At 38.3% G+C, this 13,278-nt stretch overlaps 1 protein-coding gene and 1 long non-coding RNA gene across 2 annotated transcripts; both read right to left on the bottom strand.

Annotated features, from left to right (window-relative positions):
- Window positions 1–16: 16 nt before the first annotated feature.
- LOC125208996 (G-type lectin S-receptor-like serine/threonine-protein kinase At1g11300) lies at window positions 17–3,496 on the bottom strand. Its single transcript, XM_048108564.2, has 7 exons — window positions 1,776–3,496; window positions 1,566–1,673; window positions 1,340–1,494; window positions 1,048–1,258; window positions 738–975; window positions 506–653; window positions 17–420 (listed from the first exon to the last, which is right to left on the bottom strand). Exons 1-7 carry the CDS (start codon window positions 3,025–3,027, stop codon window positions 136–138), a joined length of 2,397 nt encoding a protein of 798 aa, XP_047964521.1. The 5' UTR covers window positions 3,028–3,496; the 3' UTR covers window positions 17–135.
- A 4,533-nt stretch (window positions 3,497–8,029) lies between these two features.
- On the bottom strand, window positions 8,030–8,611 carry LOC125209524 (uncharacterized). Its single transcript, XR_016136398.1, has 3 exons — window positions 8,356–8,611; window positions 8,157–8,264; window positions 8,030–8,048 (listed from the first exon to the last, which is right to left on the bottom strand). It is a non-coding gene; the product is annotated as an uncharacterized LOC125209524 (long non-coding RNA).
- Window positions 8,612–13,278: the final 4,667 nt, after the last annotated feature.

Raw genomic sequence — 13,278 nt, 5'->3', positions numbered from 1 at the left:
TTTGCAAATTGAACCATTAAATTTAATTAAATACATTTATTTCATTAAAAGAAGAAGCTAATAGTTTCTAGCAAACATACTACAGTATAATCTCACTCTCATAGCCATAATATACATTGAAAAGAGGTCTCAAAACTACCTTCCTCCTACTATAGAAATAGTCACATCATTGCTAGAGGGCTCGGTCGATTGAGAGCTCTGAATCCCAACAAACGCTGGTTGCTTCGGGTGAGGAAGCTCTACGATCTCACAGCTAAGCATCGACAGCACAGTCGACGTGTTAGGCCTATCTGCTGCTATTTCTTGAACACATAAAAGTCCTACATTTGCATATCTCACTATATCATCTTCAATTGCACTATCACACATTGCAGGATCCATCAAATTTGTAATCTTTCCTTCATTCCACAATTTCCATGCCTATTTGTTGATATCCACAAAAAATTAGATTTTTACAATATCTTGTGAAAAAATATGGACACTGTCGATGAACAGTACTGCTTACATAAGCTGTAAGGAATTGCTGATCTTCGTCGCAAAAACTGGAATTCTTCTTTCCACTCACAATCTCCAGTAATAGGATGCCAAAGCTATAGACATCGGATTTCTCGGAGAATATTCCACGATGTGCATATTCCGGGGACATATAGCCACTGCACCATAAATACATGATAAGATTATCATTGTAACAAAAAATATTTCTTACTTGAATGGGGCAATAAATATGTGTTGCTCACTATGTCCCAACAACCCTTGTTGTATTGGCTTGATCAGCTTTGCCACCAAATATTCTTGCCATACCAAAGTCGGAAATTTTAGGGTTCAACTCCTCATCCAACAAGATGTTGCTTGCCTTGAGATCTCTGTGGATAATCTTTAGCCTCGAATCTCTATGTAGGTAAAGCAGGCCTCGACAAATCCCCTCAACAATTGATTTGCGCGTTTGCCAGTTGAGAAACTCTCGTTTATGTGAACCTGAGAAAGGTTATTTAAATCAACAGCAGCACATGAGCTTGCATTGAAGAAGTGATTTGATGATCCACTAACCAAAGAGAAAGGCATCCAAGCTTCCATTGGGCATGTATTCGTAAACTAGCATCTTTTCTTCATGCTCAACACAGCAACCGATTAATCTGACAAGATTGTGATGCTGAAGCTTTGAGATCACCATGACCTCATTCATGAACTCTTCCGCCCCTTGGTTGGAGGATCTTGCTAGCCGTTTTACAGCAATTTCTTGTCCATCTGGCAGTTTCCCCTGAATCAAATCGAATTTTCAGTATCATAACAAAAAAGAAGAAGAAGAAATGAGAATATGAAAGAAGAAAATGAAAACTACTTTGTACACTGGACCAAAGCCACCCTCTCCAAGCATTTTGGTTCGATCAAAATTTTCTGTCGCATTTGAGAGCGTCTCGAATCTAACTACAGGCAGTTCCTCGAGTTCACTTTCCTTTCTTTGGGAGAATATCAATCCTTTCTTATATTTCCTTGCTGCTTAAAATTAAAACAAGTGTCTAAGAAGTTGTGTACACTGAGAAACACAAAGTTTGTAGATTAATTACCTCTGTAATTCGACAATTTTTTTTGCGCAAAGTATGTGCATAGACCAATTAGTATAGACCCCAAAACCACCGTTGTTGCGATAATCACTCTTCTGTCACGCTTCTTATCTGCAGAAGATCACTATCAGTCAAAAAATGAACTGGTATAAAAATTTGTAGAAGTTAATCCATATCAGATACAGAGTGTAGAGCATCATATTAGTATATTACGTAGTTGTGAATAGGCCAGTCGAACGTACAAGTCTTCACCACCGGAAGCAAACTTGACAACATCAGTTAAGTTATGAGACCAGTGCATACACCCAATTCCAGTAACAACTGCATAAGCTATACAAGAACAATCACCCAAGCATGCGCCTCTGCAGTCTTTATCAATGGGAAACAATATATAATGATCGGGCAAGCCTACTCCCTCCATCTTCAGAAACTCATCTTCTTTACCCAAAGAATTGTTGTGTTCACATTTTAAGGGAGTTTCTCTTGTACATCCACTAGTCCAGTTTCCTGCCTCCCACTCATCTTCAGCTTTTGGCGAGAAGCCTCGGAAACAGGTACAAATTGGACCCTCCCGAGCATCACAACTTCCAAAAGATCCGCACTTTCCATAAATGTCACACTCGTTACGTGTTGATGTTACATCCCAGGTTTTCTTCTCATAAGACCACTCCATCTCCTCTACAACCCCTGAAGATGTCAAGACATAATATTGCAAAACAGACGAATTTGGAACGTTAAACATGTAATATGCAGTTCCTGGAGAATCACTGCCAACTGTAGTTCCATCATTATACAAAGATCTCATTCCAGGCAGCCTAATGAATCTCTGACCATTCCATGGACCACTGTACCAGTAAGGAATATTACCATCCTTCAAAATATACGTCCCTGCAAGGTCAGGCATAAGTTTCATGGCGAACCTTCCAGGTGCCGGATCATCAGGGCTTGTCCATGACGTCAGTACATTCTTCTCGTTCCTATTCACATCTACAAAAAGCCGCATAGTTGGAAGAAAGGAATCCGAAGCATGTTGGAAACTCTCCCAAACATATGCACCATTGGAATTATCTTGCAGAACCAGATTCCCTGTATCCAAGAGCACAGCACTGAAATTTGCCAAAGAAGATGAGAGATTAGTCGACCACACAATATCCTTTCGACCATCCAAGATCACAAGATTTCCATCTGATGATATCTGAAATGTTCCAGAGGAATCATTGAGAGGCTTGTTTCTATTAGCTACCCATACAACGGTCATCACCGGGAGATTATACATGATCCCGAGGTATTGTCGGCTGCTATTTGACGGGCTGAAAAAACTTAACTTGAATTTATTTCCATTGGAAATCAAAGCTTCAGAGTTGGCAAGAGATTGATTAGCATTTATGGTGTCAATGGCTGAAGAGAATGTAAAGAAACAAGTAAACATGAGTTGAAGCACATAATATCCAAATCTGATCCCCATGTATAACTTCTCTTCTTCTTTGCAAGGATACCATACTACTATAGATTTGAATATGATTCAGATATTTAGATTGACTTATTTCATTGTTAATATATTATTTGGTTTTTGTTCGATGTACGTGTACTAATTGTGCATAACAGAAAGTTCGAGGAAAGTATTTTCTATGATGGATTTGTAATATTTTCTTTTATTCGGATAATGAAAATCTTATACCACCAATAATTAAACAGCACCTAAAGAAGAAGTCAAGAAACAAAGCATTAAGCCACACCAACAATTGACTTGGTAAAAAGGGGGAAAAAATAGTAGCTTTGCAAAATGATTCTAGCCATATTTGGGGCATAAATATAAATATATGCAATGAATTCTCTTTAGTCTTGTTAAGCAAAGTCTTTTGATTGAACAAAAACTCAATTTTACTTGTCTCGGCTCACCAGTAATTAAATGCAGTGTAAAATTAATGATTGAAAAATCAGTACTGACCTCCAAACTGTAAAATTGTCGCGTTTCTGGCTGGTTTTGCCTCTCCTCTCCATTATTCACATCTCAAATAGCAGTCAGGTCGAACGTTACAACGACAAAAGTGGGGCATCTGAAACGGCACTGTGATATAACGAGCAACGGCCATACCTAATCGAGTTTTCCCCTAGCTGCTTCTACTCCCACCCGGAATGGATCACCTAATAAACTTTATACTCCCTCTCTCTATTACGAATACTCTATTACGAATACTTAAGAGTTAGAGCATCCTCATCCGTGCTCTTAGCTAAGAGCATGGAAGTGGGCTCGAACCCACTTTTACTTCTTGTCCTTAGCCAAAGCACAATACCCACATCCGTACTCTTAGCTAAGAGCACGGAAGTAGACTTGGACCCACTTTTACTCCTTGTCCTTAGCTAAGAGCACAACATCCCGTGCTCTTAGCTAAGGACAACTCAGGGGTTCTACCATTCTATTATTCAATTTAAATATTCCAATTATTAAAAACATTTCTATATTATAAAAATACATTAAAAGATAAAAATACATAATTAAAATCCTAGAAAATAAAAAAATACATAATTAAAATCCTACAAATAAAAAATTACACACGTGGAAGACTAGTACTCTAACCCAAATTGCCTCTTGAGACCCCGGATCATTTGCTCATGTGTTGCAAGTTGATGCAGAGTCATCTTAGACGTATCGTTCAAATAGAGTTGACCCAAGAGGGTCCACAACGAGTTGTTCGGGGGTGGAGGAGGCCCAAAGGGAGCGGGAGCGGGGGCGGGGGCGGCTGGAGTCGGGGCGCGACGGCGGGTAGTCGTCGCTTCCTTCCTTGCGGCCGGCGGGAACTGCTCGGGCCAGCGTCAGGGCTACCCAAGTTAGTTCCGGCAAGCTGGGTAGCCACATCATCGGAGGCGCCGTCGGATAGGGCTACCGACCTCGACCGTTTGCTAGAGGAGCTTGAGGAGTGCTACTATGCCGCCCCTATACTTCGGATGTCGGGGCCCCTCCTGCCAACAATCGAGGTACTTGAACGGTATCATCTCCAAGCTTTGGTAGGTCGCCAAGGCGACACTGATGATGTCGAGCTCGCTCGTGCCGCTCCCCGCCGCACGCTCTTCCTGTTGGAAGTACCCCTGGAACTTACCGATTGCTAAGTTGCATCTGCATACGCAATTGCGCACCATACTCTCATTGCGAGGGATGGTTCCCCCCGGCCGGGTTTCATTGTAAAGGCGAGTGATGCGCCACCAATACGTATCCCCGGTTTGGTTCGTGCCAACGTTCGGATCTTCGGAGACTGTCAAGTAGGCTTTGAACATCGCCATCATCTCACCCGGAGTGTACGGGGTGCGGGTGCCACAAACAGGAGGAGTAGGAGTAGGAATAGAAGTATGAGTAGGAGTAGAGCTGCTGCTCCCTCCCGATCCGAGTTCGGGTGACCACCCGAACCCGGAGACGTTTTGGTCGTGCACCAGGTAAGGACGGTAGCCACCCGAAAATTGCGAACCTTGGGTTTGAAGAGGGGCCGTAATTTGCGTTTCTGGACTAAATCCGGCCTCGTACTCGAACCAATCGTGGTTCCAACCGCGATTGCCGGAGGGTGATCGCCGGAGCCGGACATTGTGTAGTGTGGTGGGAATGTAGATGAGAGAGTATGAGGAAAAAAGATGAGAGAATGTAGATGATGATAAAATAGATGAGAATGTGATTTCTTTTTGTTAAAGTGAGGGTATTTATAGATGAAAATGTGAATTTTGGGGAAAAATAATTGAAAAATAAATTAAAAGTGGGGAGAAAATGGATCTATTTTTTTGGGAAGTGGGAAAATATTTTTTTTTAAATATTTTTTTTAAATAAGCCAACGGCTTTGCCGTTGGCGAATAAGGCGACGCCACGTGTGTTGCTCGGCGGCATGGACGTGCTCTTAGCTAAGAGCAGCGCCACGAGCTCCATCAGCGGACGGACGAGCCAGTGCTCAGCGGCACAAACGGACGAGCTCCCGCCTCTCCACCGCTACGGATGCTCTTAGGCATGCACTGTTGCACACACGGTTCAAAAAAATGTTGAGCCTGAACCAAGCCCGCAAGAGTTTGGGCGGTTTCAGTTCTGGTTCCAGCGCCCGTTCAAAATCGGCAAAAATTGTCGATTCGAAATTTTTTATTATTTTTTTCTTTTACTTCTTTATTTAACTATGAAATTTGCGAAAAAAATTCAAACAATCCGATGAAAATTGCAATTTTTTTGATATAAATTTAAATGAGACTACAATTTTACAAGTTACAACTTACATCAATTACAAATTTACAATTCACAAAAGACTTGAAGTCTTATACAATAAATTTAAATACAAGTGAGAGTACAACGAAACTATTTACAAATTAAAAAAAAATGGAAGTTTTGAACAATAAATTTATAAGTATATACTCTTGGTCGGCAGAGGAGATGCTTCTACATAATTAAATTGATGACACCTTTAGCGTTTCAACCTCAAATGTTGAGTTTAGTCTAACAATCAACAATTATGGTAGAACTGTCAAAAGTTTTTCGGATATAGTCTTATAGAGAAATCTCCTTCACCGACTAGAGTATATATATTTAATTATATTTGCATATTTTTAAAGTTGAAACAAATGAAAAAAAAAGTAAAAATGACTTGAGCTCAACTTAAATTTAAAATTTAAGTTGGGTGCTTACGTATCTTCAATACTCATTTGCATTGGGATCAGAATTGGCCTGGTAAAGAAACTTTGGCCCAGGAGATTGGTTTTGCACTTACTCAAAAAAGTCAACTGTTTTGTGACAATAAAGCTGCGATCAATATATCAGAACTAACATGTCGAAGTCGATCGTCACTTCATTAAAGAGAAACTCGAAAGCGGCATTATCGAATTTCCATTTGTCCGATCTGAGGAACAACTTGCAGACATACTGACCAAGGCGTCGGGTCCTTAAGTCTTCAAAGAATTTCTTGCAAGTTGAGTATCGGAAATACCATTGCTCAACTTGAGGGAGAGTATTGGAAAGACAAAAATTAAATGGGTTCCTCATTTATTGTAGGAGGTTCCTAAGTAGAAGAGAGTTTCTAAGAGCATCCACAATGGCGGCGAGCGGGCCGGCTAGCCGATTCCCGGCGCTGGCCGGTCCGCTCGCCGAACCATTGTGAGCGGCGAGCGCCAATTCGGCGAGAATATAGGCGAGCTGTGGCCGGTTATTGGTCGCTGGCCAATGCACTCTCCGCCATTGTAGGCTGGCGATCGGCCAGCGATATATTTTTTTTTTTTTTAAATTTCCGAAACACTATATATATGCGATTTGAACGTCATTTTCATTAGCACCGCTTGTTTTAACGAGTTTTCTCTCTCTCTGAATTTCTGTACAAGAGCAATATCGCGAAATGGAGAACAACAACGACTCTCCTCCAGCTGAGTTCTCCCCGCCTCGCGCGTCTACAAACGCAGGTGGACATGTGGAAAATCATAAGTGAATGGACGGCGGCAACTGACCCTGTGAAGAAGGGGCTTCTTTTTTATCTCCTCCAGAGTATGCGGGCCGCAATGGCGGCTAACGCACATAGCGGTGACGGCGGCGACGAGGAGTGAAGCGGGGCTCGTGTGTGGAAGCTGGAGGGTTTTTTTTTTAATTATGTAATTTTGTTAATGTAATTTTTTTTAATTTAAATAAAATTATTGCATTTTCCCATATCTGTGTTGTAAATTTAATTCTGTATTTTGCGTCATTTTAATTATTTGTTTTTTATAATTTTGCTGGCCTATGGCTAGCCTATTGCTTGTACAGTTGTTTGTCCTAATGATGTGACAAGAGGAATTTTAGTGCTGATGATGTGACATGAAGAGTTTGTGGCTAGCCTATTGCTATTGTGGATACTCTAAGTGTAATAATTCTAATAAATGGATTGATGCATGATAGATGAGTTAAAATCCATGGATTAAAGTCTGGGACCTTGTCAAATTACCCGATAAACAAAAGTGTATTGGGTGTAATTGGGTCTTCAAGACCAAATTCGACATAAATGGTTTAATCTAACGATTTAAAGTCAGACTTATTGCCAAAGGTTATACTCAGAAAAGATAGCATTGATTGTAAACAGACTTTCTCTCAAGTATCAAAGAATGGCTCACTTAGAATCATTTTGGCACTTGTAGCCCATTTTGACTTGGAACTACATTAAATGGATGTGAAAATTGTTTTTCTAAATGATGATTTGGAAGAAGAAGTCTACATGAAACAACTTGAAGACTTCATTAAGAAAGAAAATTTAGTTTGCAAACTTAAGACATCAATTTATGGACTGAAACATGCTTCTCGACAATGGTATTTTAAATACCATGACACTATAACTGCTTTTGGTTTTAAAGAGAACACCGTTGATCGGTGCATATACCTCAAGGTTAGTGGGAGCAAGTTCATATTTTAGTTTTGTATGTTGATGATATATTGCTTGCTAAATGTAGATAACTCCTCAAGTTTAACACCCTGCTAAACATGTTTGAGCGTGCTTTCTTCAGAATATCCTGCAGCATTTTGAATAAAGTGTGTATGTGTGTAAAATAGAGATTTGTTAAAGAGGACGTAAAGTAAAACACGTGCCCACTGAGAATTGGGTTGAATGAACATATTACCTCTGTAACACAAATATTTCAACAAAAAGTATACGCATATGGTAACAAGTATAAACCCCAAAACGACTGCTGTCACAATAATTGCTTTGTGGTATTGCTTCTTTTCTGCTGAGAATCACAGGAGACAAATGTATTAACTTATTAAACAATAAGACATGTACATAATCGTATGCATGGAAAACAGAAAGAGATGGGTTACCTATTTCTGAATGTGTCAACCGAATGTGCAAGCCATCACCGCCATAAGCCAACTTCTGAGTATCTGTTAAGTTCTGAGTCCATTGCAGACATCCGATTCCAGGAGGATATGCATAAGCTATACATGAACAATTAATCAAGCACACATCCCTGCATTCTTCTTCTGATAAACCAGAAAATATAAAATGATCCGGCAACTTCATTCCCTCCACCTTTAGAAACTCATCTTGTTTACCAACAAAATTATTCTGTTCACATTGGAGTTGAGTTTTCCTCAAGCGGTGCTAGGATTGCTATTATGTTGAATCGTGCGCGAGGTGAGTCTCGTTTGATAACATCCTCAAGAGGAGCTTGAAATAAAGTTTTATTATTCGGAACTAGCTAGTTGGAGTTTGACTATTTTATAAATAATAAATAAGAATTTCTTGCTGAATCCACTCTTGGAATTAATAAGATATTAATTAATTAAGTCCATAGCAGACAATGATTAATTAATGGATGTTTCTATCTTAAGTGTGGGAAATAAATATCAAGTAATGGAAATCTGGATTACTTATAATTTCGGATTTGGATGGGGAGTGCAATATTACTTCTGTATGTAGTGCTGCTCGTAATATTCCAATTAAAAGCTTATATTAAATTGGGGTTCAATTTAATTAGTAAAAAGTTAATTGGAGAAGCTCATATCCAAAATCTTCCATAGATCTCTGTCTGGGCCCAATATGCGACTTAATATAAATAGGGTAATAAAGGAGACAGAAAATACACTTAATTTTCTTCAAAATTTTCGTCCCCCTCTCTACATAGAAAATGGACGATTTTTCTCCTCCGTGGGAAAAGTTTTCCGTCTTCTTTATTTAAGTCCTAGTATACTGGTGAGATCAGGCCACCCTGATATCAGTTTACAGTTTGGGAACCAAACAAAAGATCCGTGGTTTAGTACTGAAGATCTTCACGTGGAGAAGGCGCTAGCTGTCTTCGATTCTTTGGAAATCCATCAAGGTAAAATAGCTAAACCGTAGAAAAGCATGTTTTAGGTTTTAATTAATTTAAAGCATGATTTATTTGAATTATAAGCATGATACATGTGATAACTACACGAATAAAATTTGTCTAAATACTCGATTAAATAGACCAGGATTATTATGTAATCGATTTATGTATGCTTTCGCTGCCAACCCCTTCACGTAGCATGTTTTAATTCTAACCCATGTGATGGCCCATATTAAACTTATGATGGGCTATGCATGTTTTTATATCTCTCTCTAAAATTAATGGCCCCTTAAAATGTTTTTAATTTTATCTGGAAAGACATTTTAAAGTTTTCAAAAGATAAAATAAAATGCAGTACAGGCTGTCAATTTATTAAAAATCACTAGTGGAAGCTAGAGACAAATGAGGCAACAAACAACCATTATAATTTTATATACTGTATCAACTTGAAGACAGTACGCCAATTATGAATGTTTATTAGTAGTTGATTCATTTGTCTGTACTTTCCTTCACATCCTCTCTGCACTGCATTTGCTGTAACCATGCATCATTTAATTTCCTCAAAAAGAAGAAAAATATCAATGGCAGCTTATGCAGCTCTTGTTTCTATTATGCAGATTTTCGATCTGATCGAGCATCATCCTTCCCCTTTATTACCAGTAGCGTATTCAAGATTTTCAATTTGGGAGTGCAAAAAATAATCACGACTACTTAAAATTTCAAAATGTGACTAATCTTTCTTGTTTTCTTTGTTATGTTTTATCAATTATTCTATTTTTTAAAATAAAATGTCTGTCTTTATTTTTTTTTATCAAAATTTTTTCATTTTAAATATGAATAAATTATTTTATATTTTCATGTAAATTATACATTTGAAATACAAGAGTCCATGTTTTTTCTAATTAGCAATATATTAAATAGATATGAATATAATGAGGAGGTTGTTTTATAAATATGGAGTACTTTATAAAACCTATTTCAATTCACTTATATTGAGTTTTTTTAACCTACAAAAATATATATTTTATATTAGTCATATTAATAAAAAATAAATATGAAATAATACAAAATTAAATTAAAAAATAGTAGCAAGTTAGTGGTTAAGCTAATTAATTTGTTAAAAACTAAATAATTAATAAAACTTAAATATAAATTGAGAAAAAAAAAAATTGAATTAAAGGTGATATTAATTAAAATAAAGTTAATTTGGAGAAGAGAAATTTAAATTGAAAAATTAAGGGCAAGGAATGTGCCCAAGAAGTGTCAAACCTGGGTCTCTAGAATGGAGAAAGAGCTAACTTTTCATTAGACCAACTATGGATTACATGAAAGTGGGACTAAATATAGTACTCCCTCCGGCCCACAAAAGATGTCACACTTTCCTTTTTAGTTTGTCCCACAAAAGACATCATATTTCCATTTTTGAAAAAAAGTTCTCTCTCACATGAATATAAAAATAATGTTTTCTCTCTCCATTTAACATACAAAATAAAACCTTCTAAAATCTCGTGTCGTCCCACAAGTGTGACATCTTTTGTGGGACGGAGGGAATATTAAACTAAACAAAAATTCGATGGCAGCGGTGTATACGCCGCTGCCTATTACTATGGACAAAAAACAAGTTGAATCACTCACTGAAATTGTTGTGTTCTTGTAGGAATTTCTTGAAGGCTATATAACATAAGTCTCCTTTTGCTGACGGCGATGAAGCTGATCCGTTGGAGATGCGCATCGCTGATGCAGTTTACGCGGTTGAAGATGCCATCGAATATCACATCGTCGATCAAATTCTTGATGCTGCCTCTAAAGATAAAAGAGATCGGATTGGGTTCTTCAGTTGCCTTCGTGGTCTGAAAAATCACTTTAGCGGACTTGTACGAGAGTCTGGTGAAGGTGATAGAAGATATGGAGTTGATCAAGAAAGAAGTGATGGAGATCGTTGTAGTCAAACTTCATCTGTAGAGAAGTTTCATCGAAGATGTTGACAAACAATCCTTCGCCGTCTTCTCTCTCTAGGATGAACAACACAACCGTGGTGGGCTTTGATGATGTAATGCTTCAACTCATGGAGAAGCTCATTTATAAAGAACATGGTTGCCAAGTCATCCCAATCGCAGGAATGAGAAGAATTGGTAAGACCGCTCTGGCCAGAAATGTTTATAAGAAACCACTTATTTCTCATCATTTTGATATTTGTGCAGGGTTGCAATTTCTCAACAATTTAATATAAACGAACTTCTTTGTAATATTTTAACTCAAGTTGGTAAAGAATGGAGGGAAAGGTTGAGTCAAATGAAAGAAGATGAAATAGGATTAGCACTCCACAAATGTTTATCATATAGAAGGAATTTTATTGTGTTGGATGGTATGTGAAGTATATCGAATTTTGGATCTCAATTGGATGGAAATAATGGCCTTAAAATGAAATTTTTGGATGAGAAAAGTAGTTGGAATATGTTATGCAGAGTTGTGTTTGGGGGAAAAAGTTGCCCTTTAGAATTGGAGAAAATTGGAAGGAAGATTGTGGAGAGTTGCAGAGGACTTTTGATGCACTTTTTATTAGCACTAAATAAACCTGCAAGTATACAGAGTATATATAGTATAGCTAAAGGTCAGTACCGGGATATCGAACACGGGGAAGGCAAACACAAAGTGTCTATCCTCTACTAGAACTCAATTACTATCTGGAGAAATGAGAATTTTTGGAAAACTTATTGAAAACAGAAAACAATTAACAACTAGATGCGAATAAAACACAGAGACAATCGATAGAGATAAGGGAATCCCAGGGATGTGCGTTCACAGTTATGGTTATACAAATTCCAAACTACAATACCCTAGCACACTTATTACTTTGATAGGACGAGTCACTTAGCTTATGCTCATGCGATGCAAACGTTGATTACAAAATTAGGGTTGTCAATCCTAACACGTAACTCCTTAAAGCTCTTAAGACCCTTGAAAAGTCATCACTCTCAATTAACAGTGCCGTTTTAAGGGAGGCTAACTGTAGCGTCTACTAAGTGAATCTAACTCGCTAGAACTCTCTCATAGTTATGAAGCAAGCTATATTAAATCATAAAAGATTGTATCACTCAATCATGCAGCATCAGAATTACTTAGGGAAGAAACAAAGTAAAAACAAAACGGATATTAAATAGAAAAAAGAATTGTATAACCAAAGTCGTTACTAACACATCCCTAGAATCCAATGAGTTTAGTTACACATAATGAAATAAGCGAAACACATAGATTGAAGGGAAAACAATTTGAACATAAAACTAAAGCAAATAAAACTCGTAGGTTGAATCCTTGTCATTCTTGATGTTCTTGAAATCCTTCTCCAACTCCTTGCACAATTGAAGTACTCTAGCTTTGATCTCTGCGAATTATTTTGCAAGTATAAGCTCTCTAATTTGATGAAGCTTAAGGTCTTATTTATAGGGGAAAGCCAATCCTTGTTGTAGAAGGAAAAGATCTTCAAAATATGGTAAATCTTGGAGCAAATCTAGGGCATCTCGGATTTGCCGCCTTTCTCCGACGGGCCGCCGCACCTTGGCCGGCGGTCGCCGCGTTGGAGTCCAGAGACTCTGTTCCTTCGGCGGCGGACCGCCGTATGACTTCCGGCGGTCTCTGGGCGAGACGTCTCTTCCAAGTGTAATTTTCTGAGGCGGGCCGCTGCACTGCTCTGCCCGCCAGGCGCCAGCGGTCGCCGTACAACTTCGCGGCGGTCGCCGGTCGCCGTCTGACTCTAGATTTTCAGACTTTGCGTTTTGGCTCCCTTTTTCGGCTCAATTATGCACATTTCTCACAAAACACGTCAAAATACCAAAATAGATAAAATATGCAAATAATGGACGTGTACAGTGACTTTGACATAAAAAACGGACCAAATAACGATCTTAAAACCGTGCAAAATCCGAGCGTATTA

Source organism: Salvia hispanica, chromosome 3, assembly GCF_029641045.1.
Source record: "Salvia hispanica isolate PSC_SH4W2 chromosome 3, Shi_PSC_v1, whole genome shotgun sequence".
Classification (NCBI taxonomy): domain Eukaryota; kingdom Viridiplantae; phylum Streptophyta; class Magnoliopsida; order Lamiales; family Lamiaceae; genus Salvia; species Salvia hispanica.
Note: the sequence above shows the minus strand (reverse complement) of the source record. Positions and strands in the feature narration are given on the sequence as shown.

Bases quoted from the DNA above. Each gene is read 5' to 3' on its own strand.
- LOC125208996 (XM_048108564.2), bottom strand. From the start codon at position 3,027: ATGGGGATCAGATTTGGATATTATGTGCTTCAACTCATGTTTACTTGT. The intron at 654-737 runs GTGAGCAACACA...TTTATGGTGCAG, and splicing joins ACAAGGGTTGTTGGGACATA to TGGCTATATGTCCCCGGAAT. The intron at 421-505 runs GTAAGCAGTACT...ATCAACAAATAG, and splicing joins AGCAATTCCTTACAGCTTAT to GCATGGAAATTGTGGAATGA.